General features: G+C 37.7%; 1 protein-coding gene across 1 annotated transcript; it reads left to right on the forward strand.

Moving 5' to 3' along the window:
* Positions 1–21,400: 21,400 nt before the first annotated feature.
* On the forward strand, positions 21,401–22,225 carry LOC143625559 (uncharacterized). The gene has a single exon (XM_077095862.1). The coding sequence runs from the start codon at positions 21,401–21,403 to the stop codon at positions 22,223–22,225; it is 825 nt and encodes a 274-aa protein (XP_076951977.1).
* The last annotated feature ends 1,066 nt before the right edge of the window (positions 22,226–23,291 follow it).

The raw sequence follows: 23,291 nt of genomic DNA on the forward strand, positions 1-23,291 counted from the left end.
GCTCAATAAGAGCCACCACCACTTTTTTGTGTCTGTAAACAAGAGATCTTTGAGATTTCTTAGCAGTCACCTCCACACCCCCGAAAAACCATTGCAGGTCTCAAGCAACCGGAGAAGAAGATCAAGACGTGGTTCGTTCATCTCGAAAATCCGTGGAAACATCGTCATGGATCAGGTCAGATTCATTTCATGCTTCGACATTGGCGCCATCCGTGGGACGGCAACGAACTACCCTTCGATCTCCCTCTCGGTTGTCAGATCTCTCCCAGGAAAAACCCAGATCTGGAAGTTTACAGAAAAAAGCTTCAAGGCTTGTTCTATTAAAGCTCAAAAAGATCCATAGATCTAAAGGAGGCTTCCAGATCTGTGCAAAAAGAAACTACCTGATTCGAAGGATCAAGTCTCCGGATCTGTGATGGTTTTAAATCCGCTCCGAGCTTCAGATCTATCTAGATCTGATTTACAGATCTAGATCTAGATTACAGACCTGGATTTTAGGTTTAAAATTGCAGATCTAACTCTTAAATTGCAGATCCAAAAATTACCAGACTTCCGCCGCCATGTACTCGCGCCCGCGGAATCTCACTCCGCAGCCATGCATGTGCCGCCGCGGGAACCACCATGTGGGTTTCGCGCAAAAGACCTCCACCATGTGGGTTTTGCGCAGAAGACTGCCACCACGCATGCTCGCTCGCGAGTCACCACTTCATCGCCGTGCATGCGCGCATCAGGCCACGCGCCAAACTTAAAGGTTGGGAATCCTCATAATATCCCATATGGCTACGCGCCAAACTTAAAGGTTGGGAATCCTCATAATATCCCATATGGCTACGCGCCATACTTAAAGGTTGGGAATCCTCATAATATCCCATATGGCTACGCGCCATACTTAAAGGTCGGGAATCCTCATAATATCCCATATGGCTACGCGCCATACTTAAAGGTCGGGAATCCTCATAATATCCCATATGGCTACGCGCCATACTTAAAGGTTGGGAATCCTCATAATATCCCATATGGCTACACGCCATACTTAAAGGTTGGGAATCCTCATAATATCCCATATGACTACACGCCATACTTAAAGGTTGGGAATCCTCATAATATCCCATATGGCTACACGCCATACTTAAAGGTTGGGAATCCTCATAATATCCCATATGGCTACGCGCCATACTTAAAGGTTGGGAATCCTCATAAACCCATCAGGCCACGCGCCAAACTTAAAGGTTGGGAATCCTCATAAACCCATCAGGCCAAGCGCCAAACTTAAAGGTTGGGAATCCTCATAAACCCATACGGCTTCGCGCCGAGTACAAGACCGAACGCGGCTCCGCTCCGTTCAACATGCACACCACCATGATGCTTGAGCGCAGTCGCATATCACATGCTCATGCACCACATATGCTCACGCATCACATGCTCACACATATCACACAGTCTACCCGCACGCGCACGCAACATCTGCGCATGGCGCATGACACAAAGTCTACGCGCATGCAACATCTGCGCGTGGCGCGGGACATAAAGTCTACGCGCACGCGCATGCAACATCTGCGCGTGGCGCATAACACAAAGCCAGAGCCTATGCGCACGCGCATGCAACATCTACGCGCGTCGCATGACGCACAGTCTACGCGCACGCGCATGCAACATCTGCGCGTGGCGCATAGCATAAAGCCAGAGCCTATGCGCAAGCGACATAACAAATGAGTAGTCTAATCCCAAATCAGGATAAGGACAACCTCATTTAGCAGCAACGAATTAGGGGACTGTCGTGGTATACCACCACCACGTTATCGCAATAGAAGACATCCGAATCTTAGGGCGGGAGCCTAATAATATCCCACATGGCCACGCGCCAGCTTTATTATTCTTATAGCTCGTAAGTCGCCTCACGCGCAAGCTTCATTATTATTATAGCTCGTAAGCCGCAACTCGCGCAAGCTCCATTATTATTATAGCTCGTAAGTCGCCTCACGCGCAAGCTTTATTATTCTTATAGCTCATAAGTCACCTCGCGCGCAAGCTTTATTATTCTTATAGCTCGTAAGTCGCCACGCGCGCAGGCTTTATTATTCCTATAGCTCATAAGTCGCCTCACGCGCAAGCTTTATTATTCCTATAGCTCATAAGTCGCCTCACGCGCAAGCTTTATTATTCTTATAGCTCGTAAGTCGCCACGCGCGCAGGCTTTATTATTCTTATAGCTCGTAAGTCGCCACGCGCGCAGGCTTTATTATTCTTATAGCTCATAAGTCGCCTCACGCGCAGGCTTTATTATTCTTATAGCTCGTAAGTCGCCTCGCGCGCAGGCTTTATTATTCTTATAGCTCGTAAGTCGCCACGCGCGCAGGCTTTATTATTCTTATAGCTCGTAAGTCGCCACGCGCGCAGGCTTTATTATTCTTATAGCTCGTAAGTCGCCTCGCGCGCAGGCTTTATTATTCTTATAGATCCGTAAGTCGCCTCGCGCGCAGGCTTTATTATTCTCATAGATCCGTAAGTCGCCTCGCGCGCAGGCTTTATTATTCTCATAACTCGTAAGCTGCCTCGCGCGCAGGCTTTATTATTCTCATAACTCGTAAGCTGCCTCGCGCGTAAGTTATGTTACATTATTATCGAGATGCGCGCTCCATCTTTTATTAGGCCTCGCGCCACTATGATGCGTGCTATATCTTATTTATGCCAGGGCACCATCATTATCATAAGGACCGCAACATGTCACCATCATGAAGAAAACCTCCCAAAACTCAAAGACAATAAAGACAAGGCCGAAGAAAAGGGAAAAAACCGCCTCATGGCCTAACACACCTCATAAAGTCCAGCGCTCCACCTAGACGCTTGCGCGCCCAGGAGCAACGCTGGACTTGGGGGGCTTGTAGGGGTATGGTACTAAACCCGGTTTTACGACCCTAAATTTATTATGTTTGGCTTATTTTATTATATGGACTAATACAATGTTATTGGGCTGAGGGGGTTTTGTGGAGGTAACCCTAACTGGGCTAGGCCCATTAGGGTACCATGATGGTGGCCATGAGGCTCTATATATAAGGAGATCTCCACCTCCTTATGGAGGGGTCATGCTCAATAAGAGCCACCACCACTTTTTTGTGTCTGTAAACAAGAGATCTTTGAGATTTCTTAGCAGTCACCTCCACACCCCCGAAAAACCATTGCAGGTCTCAAGCAACCGGAGAAGAAGATCAAGACGTGGTTCGTTCATCTCGAAAATCCGTGGAAACATCGTCATGGATCAGGTCAGATTCATTTCATGCTTCGAAACTCGCCCACACAAGAAATCTTTATATGAGCCACTCCCAAGGTCTGTGTTGGTTCTATTAGTAGCACCATGTTTCTTAAATAAATTTTGAACTGTAACTTTTTCATGAAACAAATGATCTACATACAACGCCAAATGTTTAGTAAAAGAATCAGCTTTATTTTCTCATTATTTTCTCAATCAATAATTAAGGAGACCACATAACCACTATTTGAATCATATATAGAAATGTTAACTCTTTACATCTTAAAACATATCAACAGCCATTCTAACAATCGTGCTTCATATCTTAGTGTATACCAACTCCACATAGTTATTTAACCATGTTGCACAATTTACCCACGATGACAACTTTATGGTGTTAGAAAATAAAATAATAACAAAAAGATACAGAATGAAGACATGCTCATCATTTCCTTTTTAAGCTCTTACAACAGCTAGATGCCAGCTTTTTCTTTGGACCGTTGCAACCATAAATTCAAAGGATTCACCATCCTTCTTTATATTTTATTTTGTTTCCTTTTAAGGGTCAAAGCTTCACCATTTAAATGATTTGTAATGATATAACAAAAAGATAGCAAACTTTTTGATTACCGAGTTGACATGGTGGTGAATAACTCTAGGATCATTTTATCTACTCTTACCTATTATCATTTACCTCACAAAACAGCCAAACACCAAGCAAAACCGTCATGCCTGAATCTGGGTGTTGCTTAAACCATAATCAAACAACCAACTCTCAACCACAAACTCTAACCGGGTTAATTGCATCTGAGCCAGACCATACTAACGGATTAGGTCTAATATCAAAAGAACATCGCCTCGCCGGATTCTCACCATGGTGAAAGATGCAGCGTCTTCGGTGGTGTGGCAACGGTTGGAGACGCCATCACACATCCATTCAATATCGACAACAGAGGTAAAGGGTTTGAGAGTTTATTCTCAAACCCTTGTATTTGTAATGATAGCTTTATTGACCCCCATGTTCTAAAACTATTAAATAATCCCCTTGAAGAAGATATTAATTCCCATAAAATCCATAAAGAATCTGCTACTTTTGATATCCCCATTGAAGAATCTGTTATCTTTAATAAAACCCCTAAACAATCTGTTAATTTTAATAAAGATCCAAAGGAAGTTGCCTATTCCGATACAGGCCAAAATTACAATGATTTTGCTTTAAAAGGCACTCAAGGTTATGTTTTTTTACAAAAATAACTTAAACCAAAATATGGGAGAAATTAATATGGATTTTTTATTATGGTACTACCGACACCATGACTTTTGAATTATCCGACATTGTTTCAAATTCTAAACCTAAAGTTAACCACATAAAAACTGCCAATGGGAGAATATGTCACACCCCTGCCAACGACGGACACGCGAGGGCATGATGACGTCATGGATCGTAGTCACTGTTTACATCGAACAAACCCTAGTGGTTTGTTTTCATAAAAGTTTTATTATACATCGCATATCTTGTCCCAAAAGATTACATCACAGTTGTTTCAAAATATTTTACAAACCATAAGTCTTAGATAACAATGAGTTTCACAAAGATAGAGTTTTTAAAATATGGCCTACATCCTAGAGGCTACAAGATGAAAACTCCCAAAATGCATCCTAATGTGTGTGACTCCATGTGCGTTTCCAATGCTTTAATTACCTGAGAATGCATGTATAAAAACGTCAACAAAATTGTTGGTGAGTTTCACAGGTTTATATGACATCTAAAATATGTGCTTCAACGAGTCGACCGACATTGTCCTATGTAGACAATTCCTCAAATAGTTACCATGAGCTATATGATCAAGACTTAACAGCGTCTCTATGAGCGCTCCTCTTGATGTTCTAATGCGAAAACATCGAAGTCATCTGTTGGACAAATATCACCCGCTAGAACTCCAATCTAATTTAGTGCGACTAACCAGGGGTGGGGTGTGTTAATCCCGAATAGTACTATTCACATTGGCCACGTCTACAATAGTTTATGATCATAGATTCTAGGGGACTTCGGTGCATTATTGTTTCCAACCGATGTAACAAAATGAGACCGCGTTTCTACTCGTTTCCGAACATGTGTTTCTCCATGCATTCTCCCCCAAGAGTTTCAAAAACAGTAAAATTATAAGGGATCGTGAAACTCACATGATTCTTGAATGCGCTAGATATTATGTAAGCCAAAGTCTCGACCTATAATTTCCCTATAACGTGTAACAACAATTTAGGTCAAATGTTTCATTTTCGATACTTATGGGTTTCATGGCCGTATTTCACCCAACTAGTTAAACTTGTTTCATTCGAGTGTCATTTTACTAAACGTACTTCGACGACCCTTTGGTGATAGGATACATGACTCTTTATTTATATGAACTCATATAAGTATTAAATTATAATTTTCGCCGCATAACATTATGTCGGGTTCTTCACATCCAATTTGTTTCGCCATTATCGTTAACAATATATAGTTTTGTTTATAGAGGTTCGCAAGTCTCATAAAATATAAGCTATACTTATGTTATATATATTGAAATAGAGTTTCATGAAGAGTCCATTTCACCTATTTTGTTTTTCTTCAAAATATACATTTATGCATAATTTTAACAAGCTCACACATCTCCAATTATATACAGGTTCATAATCATTATTTTAACTAGGCATGCTTCCATATAAGTTTAGTGTGTGGCTCAACTTTTATACCATGACAATATAATATTATTAACAAATATTTTTATATTAAGCACTACAAATATATTTTAAATATAAAATTTCTGTTTTCTTCGTCAAATATATGACAACAAGACAAGCATTTTTATTACTGTTTTGATCGAGCATTGATTCAATCATATCGAGTAATAATATGCATGCATGTTATCACCTTTCGAGCTCTAAAAGTCCACTTTGTTTTGTGTTTGACATGTTCTTGCTTTTATTAGTTTGTCCTTTTTCTTTACTTTTTCTTTTATCTATTTTTTTTAGTTTAATCATAAGGCATTCATGAAATATCTAGTCCACACTTGTTATTTATAATTTCTCCATTAAACTCAATATTCAAAGTTAAGTATGGTTAGTATTTTTGAGATATGTTTAGGCTACTAATCCAAATGTTTCAATATGATTCATATTTTATATATGCAAATTTTAAAGAATGCTCATAGCGTATGTTCGTGTAGTATTTTTACAAAATATTGTTTTACCAAAACTTGAATACATAAGTGTTTTAACCAAGTGTTACATAAAAAGTACCTCTTTAAGTTTGTTTAACACAAAAATTAACACTAGACTCTTGATATGTTTAACTATTTGGGTGTTTAAGACCATAAATGATATATAAGCTAAATAAAACATAGGTTCAATAATATTATTCATATTATTACTGTTTTTATCGAGCATTGATTCAATCATATCGAGTAATAATATGCATGCATGTTATCACCTTTTTGAGTTCTAAATATCCACTTTGTTTTGTGTTTGACATGTTCTTGCTTTTATTAGTTTGTCCTTTTTCTTTACCTTTCTTTTATGTATTTTTTTTTATTTTAATCATAAGGCTTTCATGAAATATCTAGTCCACACTTGTTATTTATAATTTCTCCATTAAACTCAATATTCAAAGTTAAGTATGGTTAGTGTTTTTGATATATGTTTAGGCTACTAATCCAAATGTTTCAATATGATTCATATTTTATATATGCAAATTTTAAAGAATGCTCATAGCGTATGTTCGTGTAGTAGTTTTACAAAATATTGTTTTACCAAAACATGAATACATAAGTGTTTTAACCAAGTGTTACATAAAAAGTACCTCTTTAAGTTTGTTGAACACAACAATTTACGCTAGACTCTTGATATGTTTAACTATTTGGGTGTTTAAGACCATAAATGATATATAAGCTAAATAAAACATAGGTTCAATAAAGCCTTAACTTACAAGTGCTAGGTTTAGAAAGAAATATGGTTAGATGATGTTCTAGGCTTCCAATGTAGCTTTAAACCTCACCAAAGACTCCTAGCATCTTGTTTGTAATTGTAGTTTTTTAAGGTGAAATGTATGTGTATGTTGTGTAGAAGGGCCGAGAGATGAGATAGAGAAGTAAAATGAGTGTGTGTTTTAGAAAGCCACATGTTATATATATATATATATATATTTCTTGCATAATGGTTAGTGGGTTACCAAGAAAGAGTGTAATGCTTGATGTGTGGTTGTCCTTGTCTCTAGTATTTCTTTATAAAATGAAATATGGAATAGCTTGCTTCTTATTTTAATCAAGGTGTGATCATTAATATGAAGTGAATAGGTGACAAAATCAAAGGGAGTGGGGGTGGTCATTTCGGCCGAGATTCATGGGGGTAGGGGTGGTTTGGATTTTTCTTAGATTGTATTTTATGTCTTTGACTTCAAGGTATGGATATTATCTACATATTTTTACGTTTACATATTTACTTGTTTTAACAAAGTGTAGGTTGAATTTTGTGGAAATGAAAATAGTTTAATGGCTTCTCCATCTTTAATCTCAGTAACAAATATAATATGTCATATAAACAAATAGAGAGAAAGAAAACAAAACAATGATGTTGAGCATGATGCATGGTGTCTTAAGATAATGTATGGAATTGTTAAAATATTACATTTAAATCAACAAAGAAACTGATTTTTGAAAGGGGTTTATTTTGGCCATAGCTTTGTTGGGGTATTTAGGTGGTCATTTAATTTGTTAATCAATGATATTAAATGTTAATTCCAAACTAATTATTAGTTAATACATGTTGATCCCGAATCATTAAGCGTTGATACATATAAAATATATAAAATATATATTCAAGCATACTGTTGTTTTAACCTTGTAATACAATATATAATTATAAATATGTGTATTATCGTTGTGTGTTCTATTATTCATTTTTTTACCAAGATAAGTATATTTTTAGTTCACCCCTTTCAGACTAGTGATTCATATTTCTTTTTCGATTTATTTATCACCAACGTTCGTGTGTGTTGGGCAGACTAGTGTGATCAAGTATTCCTCTAATGATTACCGAAACAAGACATCTAATCAAGCGTGGAATTTTTAATGCATGTGATGACATAATTTCTTATAATCAGTCTTATCATGAATGTTTTCAATTTAATTATTATTTAATGACGTACGGACAATAACCCTGTTTGACGGGGTGTCACAGAATAGTCCCCGTAAGGGGTGGGGGGACTATTGAGATATTGCCCACATTAAAACTTTCAAACTTCCTTTACGTCCCATCCTTGTCACATAAACTATTATCCATTAGTCATGTGACAAAGGAATTAAATTGCACAGTTTTAATGCACCCGACCTTCTGTATCTTACAAGATATCAGGACGGGAGCGATCATTAGGCGTGGTACTGAACGCCAAGGGTTGTACTATGTCGAAGAAGTGACTAGCCATGGTACCGTGATGTTAGCCCATGGAACTATAAATAGAGAGGCTTGGTTATGGCATAGGAGATTGGGGAACCCATCTATCAATTATTTTCATATCTTATTTCCTAAATTATTTCCTATTAATGAAACATTAACCTGTGAAATTGTGTCTTAGCCAAAAGCCATAGACACACCTTTAAACCAAATAACACAAAAGTTAGTTTACCCTTTTCACTTATCCATTCTGACATTTGGGGACCGGCAAAATTATTGGGGGGGGCAAAATTTTCGTTTTTTCATTTTATTTGTTGATGATTACACTCGTATGACATGGATGTATTTTCTAAAACATAAACATGAAGTTTTTGAGAAGTTTACTATGTTTTATAACATGATACAAACACAATTCAAAGCCAATATCCAAGTTCTTCGATCTGATAACGAGGGTGAATTCGTAAATGATTCTATGAAACAATTTTGTCAAACAAAAGGTATAATTCACCAAACATCATGCTCCCACACTCCCGAGCAAAATGGCGTCGTTGAACGGAAAAACCGTATTTTACTAGAAATAACTCAGGCCATTCTGATCGAATCCTAGGTCCCAAAATCTTTCTGGCCTGAAGCCCTTGCTACTACTACATACCTTATCAACAGGCTACCAACAAAGGCCCTCGATCTAAAAACCCCTTTTCAAGCCCTTTCAGAGTTCACCAAACTGCCACCTCCCCCTTACACTTCAACCATAGATATTTGGGTATTCTGTTTTTGTCCATATACCAAAAATTAACCGAAGCAAACTTGACCCATGTGCAGAAAAATGTGTTTTTGTAGGATATGGGTCAACCAAAAAGGGTATCGATGTTATAGTCCAACAAAACGTCACATATACACCACCATGAGCTGTGATTTCCTTGAAACAGAGTTCTTTTATACCTCACAACATAGTGGTGAGGGGGAGAAAGAACATGACACGCTAAATTGGTTAAAGTGGGTTCCAAAATGGGCTTCATCATCCGAAAAAATTAATCAAAGTACTCAAGATGAGTCACCAACCTCACAGCACCCTGATGAGTCTTCAGTTAGTGTTCCATGCGCAAATGCTCCCGACCTAGTATCTAAAGCAAGTAATTCCCAGAATTACATCCCTGAAAATATAACTCATGAGACTGAGAATATAACTCATGATAATGTAAATACTAACAATCATGATGAAGAAGAAGAAGAAGAAGAAGAAGAAGAAGAAGTGCAAGATGAACGGGAAGAGCCGGTACAAGAAGAAACAAGACAAGAAGACACAACCGAAAGATATGTCCTCCCACCAAGAGTCAACAGAGGAATTCCTCCAAAGAGATACTCACCAGAAAAACAATCCAAATCCCCCAGATATCCCTTTTCCAACATAGCTGAAGCAAAGCTATCTAAAGAAGCTAAAGCCTTTAACATTTCTCTATACACCTAACAAATTCCAAACTCTGTTAAACAAGCCTTAAAATCAAAGAACTAGAAGGATGCTATGGAAACAGAGATGAAAGCACTAATTAAAATGATAAGTGGGAAATATGTAATCGTCCAATAAAAAAGAAACCGGTAGGGTGTAGATGGGTCTTCACGATTAAACATAAACCAGATGGACCCATTGAAAGATACAAAGCACGATTGGTGGCTAAAGGCTACACTCAAACGTATGGGATTGACTACCAAGAAACATTTTCTCCAGTAGCCAAGATTAACACCATCAGAGTCCTTTTCTCGATTGCTGCAAATGAAGAATGGCCTCTTCATCAATTTGATGTTAAGAATGCTTTTCTTCATGGAGAATTGAAAGAAGAAGTATATATGGAATTGAAAGATACAAAGCACGATCGGTGGCTAAAGGCTACACTCAAACATATGGGATTGACTACCAAGAAACATTTTCTCTAGTAGCCAAGATTAACACCATCAAAGTCCTTTTCTCGATTGCTGCAAATGAAGGATGGCATCTTCATCAATTTGATGTTAAGAATGCCTTTCTTCATGGAGAATTGAAAGAAGAAGTATATATGGAAGCCCCACCTGGGTTCACAGAAAATTTCAAACCAAAGGAAGTTTGTCGCTTAAAAAAAAGCTTAAAAACTATCTATGGGCTAAAACAATCTCCCAGAGCTTGGTTCGGAAGATTCACCCTAGCAATGAAGGGATATGGATTCCGACAAAGCAATTCCGATCATACCCTTTTCCTTAAAAACAGAGGTAACCTTGTAACTTGTTTAATCATATATGTTGATGACATGATCATTACAGGAAACGATGACGAAGAAATGAAGAAGCTAAAAGCAAACTTGTTTAAGGAATTTGAAATGAAGGACCTAGGAAGGCTTAAGTATTTTCTTGGAATTGAAGTACTAAGATCTAAAAAGGGTATTTTTATATGTCAAAAAAAATATATCCTTGACCTTTTAGCCGAGACAGGAATGATTGATTGCAAACTGGCCGATACACCGATGATGGTTAATCATAAACTCCACATGGAAGAAGGGGGAGAACTGGCAGACAAAGAAAGATATCAACGCTTGGTAGGAAAGTTAATATATCTCTTGCATACTCGTCCAGACATCGCATATGCAGTGGGGATCGTCAGCAAATTTATGCATCAACCTCAAGACACTCACATGGAAGCAGTTCGGAGAATTATTAGATATCTCAAAGGGACAACAGGCCACGGGGTTCTCTTCTAACCAAATAAACACCTAAAAATTCAATTGTATACTGATGCAGACTGGGCAGGGGACAAAGATGATGGAAGATCAACATCGGGTTACTTCACTCTACTTGATGGAAATTTAGTTACATGGAGAAGTAAAAAGCAAAAGGTCATAGCATTATCTAGTTCCGAAGCGGAATTTCGGGGAATTGCACGAGGCGTGACAGAGGTTCTATGGATACGTAAACTTTTGGCAGAAATTGGTTTCCTCCAAACCGAAGCAAGTAGAATCATGTGTGACAACAAAGCGGCAATACAAATTTCAAATAATCCTGTCCAGCACAATCGTACAAAGCATGTGGAAGTCGATAGGCACATAATCAAAGAAAAACTCGAAGAAGTATTATAGAACTTCCATTCGTTCGATCAGAAGACCAACTTGCAGACATTTTAACCAAGGCCATCAATGGAAAAATATTCAGCAATTGTGTTAGCAAGTTGAGTATTGGAAACCTTACTACTCAACTTAAGGGGGAGTGTTAGAAAATAAAATAATAACAAAAAGATACAGAATGAATACATGCTCATCATTTCCTTTTTAAGCTCTTACAACAGCTAGATGCCAGCTTTTTCTTTGGACCGTTGCTACCATAAATTCAAAGAATTCACCATCCTTCTTTATTTTATTTTGTTTCCTTGTAAGGGTCAAAGCTTCACCATTTAAATGATGCTTCTTTCATTTGTAATGATATAACAAAAAGATAGCAATACAAACTACAAACTTTTTGATTACCGAGTTGACATATGGGTCATAAAAAATTCATAATTCTACAAAATATATACTTCATTTATGACATGAGAATCATATACCAACTTCTTAGATGCAGCATGTGACCAACATATATTCAGTCATTTATATAATAGTGTTTCCAAAATTCAACACAACCTTAAAGTATTTAGCAGTCACCATTTATGAATTTACAACAAACACCAATTTGCATTTCGACTCGTTGCACACAACTATGAAATAAAAGGCACTACATAATTCTTTTTTTTAGATCAATATTCACATAAAGTGTCTTACCCCAATTTAATGGTCTTTTGCCATAAATTTGTAAACTTCTCATTATGAATTATCCTCGGCAAATCTTATCACGTCTGATACTAAACTCTTTCATTTACGCAACTTTACATCGTATACAATACTCACATACTTACTTATGCAAACGAGTAGTTAAAGCATATGTGTATCATCATATATATAATTCAAGTACATTTTCTCATTGCATGTTAAGGCTTCAAGTTAGGTTGCATTGTAAATGATGCATATGTAAAACTTGTTTTAAACAAGAAATTTTGTGAAACGAAAAGGGGTTATTTAATTCCCTATATTATAAAAAGAAAAATATTATATTTAACATTTTTTGCTGCAAACTTTGATAAATTGACAAAATTGGTATCAACTATTGGCCACACGTCTAGGCCCGAAGGCCAAGTGTGACATGTTTCAGTGTCCGAGACGTTCTTGATTTGTACAAGCATACAAAACTCTCAAAGTGAAAGGCGAAGTCGTTTCATGCGATTTGTCTCATCACTTTATTGTGTCTTCGGAAAGCTAGAAATGATATGGTGCAAGATGGGATGGCTGTTTCTGTTGGAAGCGTGATGGAGAGTGTTAAAACGTTACGTTTCCTTTGGATCAAAAGTAGGTTGGGTGGGGCTGAAATCTCATGGGCACGTTGGAGTTCGTTTGATTTGTAATATCTGGGTGAATGTCTTCATTTTTGGTGTTTTCTGTGCTGGGTTTAGCAGCTTGCTAGGCTGGCCTAGGTGTAAGTTTTGTTTTTGATTTGTAATGTCTGGGTGAATGTTTTCATTAGGTTGGAACCGACCACCTCGACCTCTACCAACACTTCCTCGACCTCTACCTTGACCGCAACCTTGTCCTTGTCTATCAAAATCACCACACCTTTTTCTTTTTCCCATTCCTACTTTGTAAGCAATAACTTTCCTTGATAATTTATCTTCCTCATCATAAACTTTAATTCTATTTCATAGGCCTTCAACCTACCCACCACTTCCTCAAGTGACATGTTTTCTAACTCCGAATATTGCTCAATCGAAGCAACAATCTGCAAAACCTTTTTAGAACAGAAGTTAATAACTTTCATACCAAAACCTCATCCTCCAAGTTAGACCCAAGACTCTTGAATTTTGTGGAAATCTCACTTAGTATGCCTGAAAATTCATCAACCGTCTCATTTTCTTTCATATTCAACAACTCTAACTTGGTTCTGAGAGTATGAAGCCTTGCCTTCTGATCGATGTCGAAAGGTCAATCAAAAACATTTGTAAAATACCTTTACTAGCAAGGGCAAGTAAGGTGTCGAATCCACAGGGAATTAGTGGAAAGTGCTAATCAAGTTTAATACTTAATAACTAACTATGCTAGGTGGACAGATGATGTCAAGCGATTAAATATTGATTTGGTTGTAAAACAATTAGAGAAAAGTAACCAAACTTCAGGTTTCAGGCTTTGAAGCAACTAGACCAATTGATAAACTTATTTGGAAAACTCGTTTGCTTACACCTATAATCAAAAGACTAGATATTTGACCTCACTGATCGTCAGAACTTAATCCGAACAATTGACTTAGTAGAATAATAGCCTAATTGATTGCCAGTTTTAGGGTTTGTAAATGTAAATGATTTAATGGCTAAACATAAACGGGTCAATGACTCTAAGAACTTAATCCTAAAAGTTGATGATCACAAATCAATTAACTGATAAAATCACAAAACATTTAATTACGAAAAATTGTTGAATGCACAAAAAAACGTAAAAGATTAATCAACCGAATGACTAACAACTATAGTTCCAACGTAAAGATTCAAAATACAAATGGTCTTGCTTACAAACATAACCCTACTCCCGGAGATGGTCACAGAAGCTTTAGCCTTGCATCTTCATCTTGAATATCTTGATTATGGTGTAGATGGATGAAAGCATGGATGATTATGGTGATTGGTAGGTGTTGGATGGTGGAAAATGGCTTCCTAATACCCCAAAACGTTGGGAGAAGTCACCTTTTCATAACCCTAAGGTTCTATTTATATATGGAGGCAAAAACCTAAAATCCGCATCTTTTTACTATAGGCCACAATTTGTGCTTAGAGGGTCGCAACTTGCGGTCCTCCTTTACCAAAATTGCCTGATCTGTGCCCCTGAATGCGGCCCTCCTCATCAGACAGGACCACATATTGTGGCCCTGACGGCACAATTTGCGGCCTGTTTGGTCTTCTTCATTATTTCTCCATATCTTGACTATCGGTCTCGTTCATCTTCGTTTTAACTTTCAAGTGTCATCCCAGTAGCTTCCATTAAGCTCCATTTAGCTCCATTAAGAACCAAAACACCTGCAATCATAAAAGATCTCAAAGTACTCGTGTTCGATATATATAAATAGATAAAACACGATATTAGACATTAAAAACACATTCTTTTACCCGCTCATCAACTTATGAACTCTGTCGGCTCCCAAATATTGTAAATGAATCGCCTCCCACACGTCTTTTGCGTTTTTGTGCTTCGCCACTTGAAGTAAGACATCTTGGGGTAAGGTTTGAAACACATATGCTCTTGCCATCAAGTTCTTCTTCTCATCAACGGACGCTCCTGTTATGGGGTCAATCGTGTCCCACAAATTGTATGCTTGTCAGATCAATTCCACCATGATTGACCAACTCGTATAGTTGGTTGCTGATAACTTCGGACGTTGTAACAAGATACTACTACCCTGGCTACCACTTGCCACAATTTGGCTAGCACCACCCTTTGCCATTGTTCTTCTCACACAATATTAAATCACGAGTAAATGTAATTCGCATAGAATTACCTCACTTTGCTTCACACAGATCACTTCTTCTTACTTTTCTTTAAACCACACAGTATGCTCTTCAATAAAAAAATGATTCACACAGATCGATTTTGATCTGAATCACACAGACCCTCACTTCCTAATCACATAGATTAGGTCTCGACTTTCACAGAAATGGTTCATGCACAACAACTTCTTTGACTCACACAGTTTGTCGATTTAATTTAAATCACACAGATTCGATTCTTCTTGATTCACATAGAATCTTCGTCTTCACCAGGTCTTTCGATCACACAGATCGATTTTCTCGGTTCACACAGTCTCGTTCTTCTCCACAAGCCTTTTAGTCTTCACATGAGCCCTAGGCTTTGATACCAAATGTTGGTTTAGGCCCTAAATTAACAAACAACAAACAAACTTGAATGACTTGTGTATGTACATAATATGCAGAGAGAATATATGTTCTTAAAATAAAGAAGGAAGCAAGAAAGATGAAAGTGCAGTGGAAAGTAAAAGCTGCACACCCACTTATTTCAATAAACTAACACGCCTTTATATAGGCTAACATGCAATGTACTAAAAGACTAATTCACCAAGTAACTCCATATTCTCCTAAGAAAACGGTTAAATAAAACAACCATTGACTGATCTACTTAAATAATAACAAAACAAATAAAATAAAAACAACCATACTCTTTCAAAGCAAACTTCAAAACATGGGTTAATTAAAAGCCCTTTTCCTGCTTAACACAACTCCCAATTGACCATTAACTACCGACCCTTGACTGACTTGACCCGAATCAACCCGAAACATCCTGATTATATCTAACAAGCTCATCAAGATAAAATGTACAAAAAAAAAAACAAAAAAAAAATCAAAAGAAAATGTATGTTAGGAGAATTGGCTGTTATGTTTCTGCACAAATTAATTGGGTATTAATGGCTTTTATTGTAAGTTATATTTGAGTGATTTTCATGTAAATCATGATTTAAGTGTTACGTAGCTGTTAATTATTAAGTAGTAGAAAATTTCGTAGTGTTTAAATGGAAGGTTACATAAAACAGTTTTAACTTATTGTCTATATTGTTTGTAGTTTTATAGTAATCTAATTAGTGTTGGAATCAATATGGTTTTTTTAAGTAAAAGAAGTTATTTATGATTGTTCAATTTTTATGCTTATGAAGATGGAAAATTATGTGATATTGGGTATGTTTGGCAAGTAGCTTTTACGAGCTTTTAGGGGCTTGAGCTTCAAGCTTTTAACAAAAAGCTCATACTAAATTAAAGGCCTTGTTTGGTTGAAGGATCTTGAAGCTTTTAGGTCATCAGAAAAAATTTAAAGCTTGAAGCTCCTACTAGTAGCGTTTAGAAAAGGCTACAAGCTTTTAGTATTTTAATTACTTAAATAACATTCCAAAATAAGTACATTTAATATTTTTTTTAGTTATGCCCATTTTCGTCATTTTATACATTTTATTAAAAGCTCCAGCTACTCTTCCAAACATCTAAATATATCTAAAAAGCTACATCTACCGGCTACCAGCTACCAACTTCAAGCCACCAGCTTCCAGCTACAGCTACAGATACAGCTACAGCTACCAGCTAGTTTTACCAAACATACCTATTGTTGGATACTAAACGCATTGAGTGTCTTAAGAATGCGAAAACAAAATACATCTTGGTATCACCTGTTGAAAAGTAGTTATTCTTACCAATTTTAAAAGCAAATGACCCGTTAAAAATTTTCAAAAAAAATGGAATATGTGTTAGGATTTGTGAAGGCCTATGGGTTGGGTTTGTTGGTTGACAATTAGAAGACTAAAAGGGGCGGCTCGCTTAACTATGGAGGATGCCCATTAGGGTTTTCTTGGTCCCTACTCTATTAAACCTAATTGTTATCTATATATATATACCTAGCCATGTATGCAATCTTTGTACTGTTCTTAATAAAAATACCCTAGTTGCAGCCCGTGGACGTAGGTCGCCTTGACCGAACCACGTAAAATCTCGTGTCTCTTATTTATTGCTTTTGTTTGTATTTGTGTGTTTGTGTTTCCCCTGCGTATCGACTCTGTTTAATACCTAACAAATGGCATCAGAGCCAAAGTTCGTTAACATACACAGGTGCATTGAGACGAAAGAAGGTATTGATTTTCCGGTTGTGGTTCGAATCATCATGTCGTGGATTTTCTTTTTATCCTATTAATTTTGGAGGTGTTTTTTGGGTAGTTGTTTTGGCAAGTTTACTGAGGAGGAATTAGTTCCTAATCTTTTGCTAGTCAAATTGGAAAGAAAATCACATATGCACAAGTATATTATTATTTGTGCTTAATTCATTTCTTGGGAAAAAGGCTACTGCCATCTACATATTATTACTACAGCCAAGATTCTTTTGGGGGTCGGTTAGAAGAAAACAAACAATAAATAGGAAGGCATACTTGGTTTTTTTTCATGGGGTTTGCAACAACTAAAAAGAAAAAAAAAAGGGTTGCCAGTTATTTGTGTTTAAACACGTGATTTTCGAGTACCGAATCTCCGCATTGTTTGAAGAACTGCTGTGAAACGCAGCCTACAACAATTTTCTAAACCGCCAATCAGGTTTATTTATTAATTTCTGGTTAGGGTTTAAATTGAGTTGTAGCTTTGGTTTTAGGTTTTCAAGTTTTGCAACAAAAGGCATTGGGTTTTGGGTTAGAGTTTTGTTTGTTGGTTTTTTCTCTGTTTTCTCGTTTACGATGTCTAAAGATGGGAAGTTTAACGGGACTGATTTTACATGGTGGAAAATACAAACAGAGGCATTACTTGGTGAACATGATTAGGATATGGTATTGGAGGAAAAGCCGGATAATAAGGATAAAGTCGAAGAAGCAGTTTGGAAATCAAAGGACAAGAAGGCTAGAGGTAAAATTACATTGGCTTTGACGAGGAGCGTTGCATTTAATATTATGAAAGAAACCACGGCTCGTGGTATGATGACAACTCTGTCAGATATGTATGAAAAACCATCTGCAACCAATAAGGTGTTCTTGATGAGGGAATTATTTATGACAAGGATGCATGGGGAAGTTCAGTCAAAGGCCACGTTAATGATTTCAACTCAATTATGTACAAGTAAGCTTCTGTGGGCATGAAGTTGGATAATGAGACTCAAGTTGTGATACAGTTATCTTCTTTGCCTAAGACTTGGTCTGGAAGTGTAACGGCCATTACTAGTTTTTCGGGGGCTGATAGATTGACATTTAAGGGGGTCCGAGACATTGTGTTGGGCGAAGACGCTCGCAGGAAAAGTACAAGTGGTGGATCACCTTCTGATATGTTTTATGCAGGCAGGGGAAGAGAAAATAACAAGAGTTATGAGAGCCGGGGGAGGAGTTCGTCTAGAACTCAGAAAAAATGTGAAGTGCTGGAGGTGTAATGAAGTTGGACATGTTAAGAATGATTGTCCAAACAGATTGTATGGAAAGGCTACTAAGGTGAACACTGCTGAACAGGTTAATGAAGGCGTAAGTGATGACGAGGCATTATTTTGTAGTGTTGATAGCATGGTGGACTCTTGGGTCATGGATTCTGGATCTTCGTTTCATGCTATGCACAGCGGGAAGACGATGGTGAATCAAAAGGTTGGTGACTTTAGGAAGGTACGTACCGCTAATGGTGATGTTCTTGATGTTACGGGCATGGGGGATGTTAATTTAGTAACTCCATTGGGAACCGTTTGGAACTTGAAGAATGTTAGGGTTATCCCATCGTTGAAGAGAAGTTTTATCTCTGTTAGTCAACTGGATGAACTTGGCATGTAAGTAAAGTTCGGTGGAGATAAATGGAAGTTAACTAAAGGTAGTCTGGTTATTGCTCATGGAAACAGGTGTGATTCATTATACACGGTGGAAGTGCCTATTGAGGGAAGTATGACCGTCCCTCAAAACAAAGTTGGGTTCTATGAGTCGAAGGGGCAACATAAGGTTCAATTTGCAAGAGTGGAGCCTTGTGCCAAGGTGATTCAAGCTGAGCGGGGTTGCAGGTCTAAAACAGGTAAGAAGTTTGGTGATAATGGGAGCACGGGTGGTGTTCCGGGAAAAGTTACAAAACAGCGATGGGTTTTGAGGACTGTTATTCCGATTGATAAAATCTCTCCTAGGAAACTCTTGTTGCTGACATAGGAGAGTGGTAATAGTTCTCGGGTAATCTCTGGAACTAATGGATCGTACGTATCAGTTAAGATAGAGGACGGATCAGTTTTGGCTAATGAGTTGGAGCTCGGTGGAGCTTTAACAGGCCCTTCTGGTACTAGATGTTGAAGGGGTTTGTTGCAACTATGGGGTAAGTCTTAGCTTGTTTATGGGAACTGGAAGCTTGGAAGACTTGTTAATAAAGATTGCTGATATTACTAATAACTAGATAGCTTTGTACTTCAATGGTGGGCTTGAGTTTATCGCAGGGCCTTCAAGTGGGAGATTGTTAGGATTTGTGAAGGCCTTTGGGTCGGGCTTGTTGGTTGACAATTAGAAGACTAAAAGGGACGGCCCGTTTAATTATGGAGGATGCCCATTGGAGTTTTCTTGGTCCCTACTCTATTAAACGTAAATACTATCTGTATATATACCTATCCATGTATTGCAATCTTTGTACTGTGCTTAATAAAAATACCCTAGTTGCAACCCATGGATGTAGGTCGCCTTGACCGAACCACGTAAAATCTTGTGTCTCATATTTATTGATTTTGTTTGTGCGTGTGTGTTTGTGTTTCCTCTGCGTACCGACTCTGTTTAATACCTAACAAGTGCCTTCAGAGCCGAAGTCTGTTAACATACACGGGTGCATTGAGACGAAAGAAGGTCTTGGTTTTCTGGTTGTGGTTTGAATCGTCGGGTCGTGGATTTTCTTTTTTTCCAATTGATTTTGGAGGTTTTTTTGGGTAGTTGTTTTGGCACGTTTACTAAGGAGGAATTAGTTCCTAATCTTTTGCTAGTCAAATTGGAAAGAAAATCACATCTGCACAAGTACATTATTATTTGTGCTTAATTTCTTTTCTTGGGAAAAAAGCTACTGCCATCTACATATTATTACTACCGCCAAGATTCTTTTGGGGGTCGGTCAGAAGGAAACAAACTATAAATAGGAAGGCATACTAGGTTTTTTTTCTTGGGGTTTGCAACAACTAAAAAGAAAAAAAAGGGTTGCCGGTTATTTGTGTTTAGAGACGTGATTTTTGAGTACCGAATCTCCGCCATTTTTTGAAGAACTGCTGTGAAATGCAACCTACAACAATTATCTAAGCCACCAATCAGGTTTATTTATTTAATTTCTGGTTAGGGTTTAAATTGTGTTGTAGCTTTGGTTTTGGGTTTTCAAGTTTTGCAAGAAAAGACATTGGGTTTCAGGTTAGAGTTTTGTTTATTGGTTTTTTCTCTATTTTCTTGTTTACGATGTCTGAAGACGAGACGGTTCGAATCGACAAGTTTAACGAGACTGATTTTGCATGGTGGAAAATGCAAATAGAGGCATTACTTGGTGAACATGATTTGAATATGGTATTCGAGGAAAAGCCGGATAATATGGATAATGCCGAAGAAGCAGTTTGAAACTCAAAGGACAAGAAGGCTAGAGGTAAAATTACATTGGCTTTGACGAGGAGCGTTGCATTTAATATCATGAAAGAAACCGCGGCTCATGGTATGATGACAACTCTGTCAGATATGTATGAAAAACCATCTGCAACCAATAAGGTGTCCTTGATGAGGGAATTGCTTATGACAAGGATGCACGGGAAAGTTCAGTCACGGGCCAGGTTAATGATTTCAACTCAATTATGTACAAGTAAGCTTCTGTCGGCAGCTGTGATACTGTTATCTTCTTTGCCTGAGACTTGGTGTGGAACTGTAACGGCCATTACTAGTTTTTCGGGGATAGATTGACATTTGAGGGGGTCCGAGACATTGTGTTAGGCGAAGACGTTCGCCGGAATAGTACAAGTGGCGGATCAACTTCTGATATGTTTTATGCAGGCAGGGGAAAAGAAAATAACAAGAGCTGTGGGAGCCGGGGGAGGAGTTCGTCTAGAACTCGGAAAAAATGTGAAGTGCTGGAGGGGTAATGAAGTTGGACATGTTAAGAATGATTGTCCAAACAGATTGTAAGGAAAGGTTTCTAAGATGAACACTGCTAAACAGGTTAATGAAGGCATAAGTGATGACGAGGCATTATTTTGTAGTGTTGATAGCATGGTGGACTCTTGGGTCATGGATTCCGGATCTTCGTTTCACGCTATGCACAACGGGAAGACGATGGTGAATCAAAAGGTTGGTGACTTTGGGAAGGTACGTATCGCTAATGGTGATGTTCTTGATGTTACGGGCATGGGGGATGTTAATTTAGTAACTCCATTGGGAACCGTTTGGAACTTGAAGAATGTTAGGGTTATCCCATCGTTGAAGAGAAGGCTTATCTCTGTTAGTCAACTGGATGAACTTGGCATGGAAGTAAAGTTCGGTGGAGGTAAATGGAAGTTAACTAAAGCTAGTCTGGTTATTGCTCGTGAAAACAGGTGTGATTCATTATACATGGTGGATGTGCCTATTGAGGGAAGTATGACCGTCCCTCAAAAAAAAGTCGGGTTCTATGAGTCGAAGGGGCAACATAAGGTTCAATTTGCAAGAGTGGAGCCTTGTGCCAAGGTGATTCAAGCTGAGCGGGGTTGTAGGTCTAAAACAGGTAAGAAGTTTGGTGATAGTGGGAGCACGGGTGTTGTTATGGGAAAAGTTACAAAACAACGTTGGGTTTTGAAGACCGTTATTCCAATTGATAAAATCTCTCCTAGGAAACTTTTGTTGCTGACACAGGAGAGGGGTAATAGTTCTCGGGTAATCTCTGGAACTAATGAATCGTACGTATCAGTTAAGATAGAGGACGGTTCAGTTTTGGCTGATGAGTTGGAGCTCGGTGGAGCTTCAACAGGACGTTCTGGTACTAGATGTTGAAGGGGTTTGCTGCAACTAGGGCGTAAGTCTAGGTTGTTTATGGGAACTGGAAGCTTGGAAGACTTATTAATAAAGATTGCTGCTATTACTAATATCTAGATAGCTTTGTAGTTCAATGGCGGGCTTGAGTTTATCGCAGGGCCTTCAAGTGGGAGATTGTTAGCATTTGTAAAGGCCTTTGAATCGGGCTTGTTGGTTGACAATTAGAAGACTAAAAGGGACGGCCCGTTTAATTATGGAGGATGCACATTGGATTTTTCTTGGTCCCTACTCTATTAAACCTAAATGTTATCAATATATATGGAGGATGGCCCATTGGAGTTTTCTTGGTCCCTACTCCCTACCAATATGTCACACCGCAACCTAACGGAAATGTCGGGGCATGATCCGATTGCTCACAGCTCGAAGATACTATCATGATATAAACGTGACAATATCTAATTAATTATTTGATTTATACACACAATATCCAAATACAATAAACAATTTAAATAAACAAATATAAGCTCAATAAAGTTTTACCTTGATTATATCCTAAAGTCTTGTTTACATGTCCAAGCTTCAATCTTCACTATAAGCAATCTTCACTATAAGCAAATTTATAAAAATATTTTAACAATAAGAAACCTCAATATTAGTGTCGGGTTTTAATAAAATAGTGACGGTTTATTAATTATATATATATACACACACACACACACACGAAAACTTGTAATGAAATTGATCGACAAGAAAACGACGACTCAACGATGTCGGTTTAAATAAATAACATTTATTTGATATTTAATATTAATTTTAATACTTTGTAAATCATTTAAAAGAGTTAAATAACAAAAATATAAATATATACCAAAAATTGGCTAGCTGGACTCGAACCCGCGTGGACAGCCGGTCAGAAGTCTAACACGCACACCCTAGCCAGCTGGGCTAGGGTATCAGTTGGTTAATGGTTGTAAACGGAAATATTATATACAGAAATTAAACAAACCCAATTTTGAAATAAAAACCCTAGATCATAAATCTATCAATCCGTTATTTGTTTGACAAATTAATGTTAGGGCTATTG

This window comes from Bidens hawaiensis, unplaced genomic scaffold, assembly GCF_021521415.1.
Source record: "Bidens hawaiensis isolate Kalapana, Puna unplaced genomic scaffold, B.hawaiensis_p1.1 tig00004109_1, whole genome shotgun sequence".
Taxonomy (NCBI): domain Eukaryota; kingdom Viridiplantae; phylum Streptophyta; class Magnoliopsida; order Asterales; family Asteraceae; genus Bidens; species Bidens hawaiensis.

What these genes read in the sequence shown, in the direction of transcription:
- LOC143625559 (XM_077095862.1), top strand. Translation starts at nt 21,401, where the DNA reads ATGAACACTGCTAAACAGGTTAATGAAGGCATAAGTGATGACGAGGCA.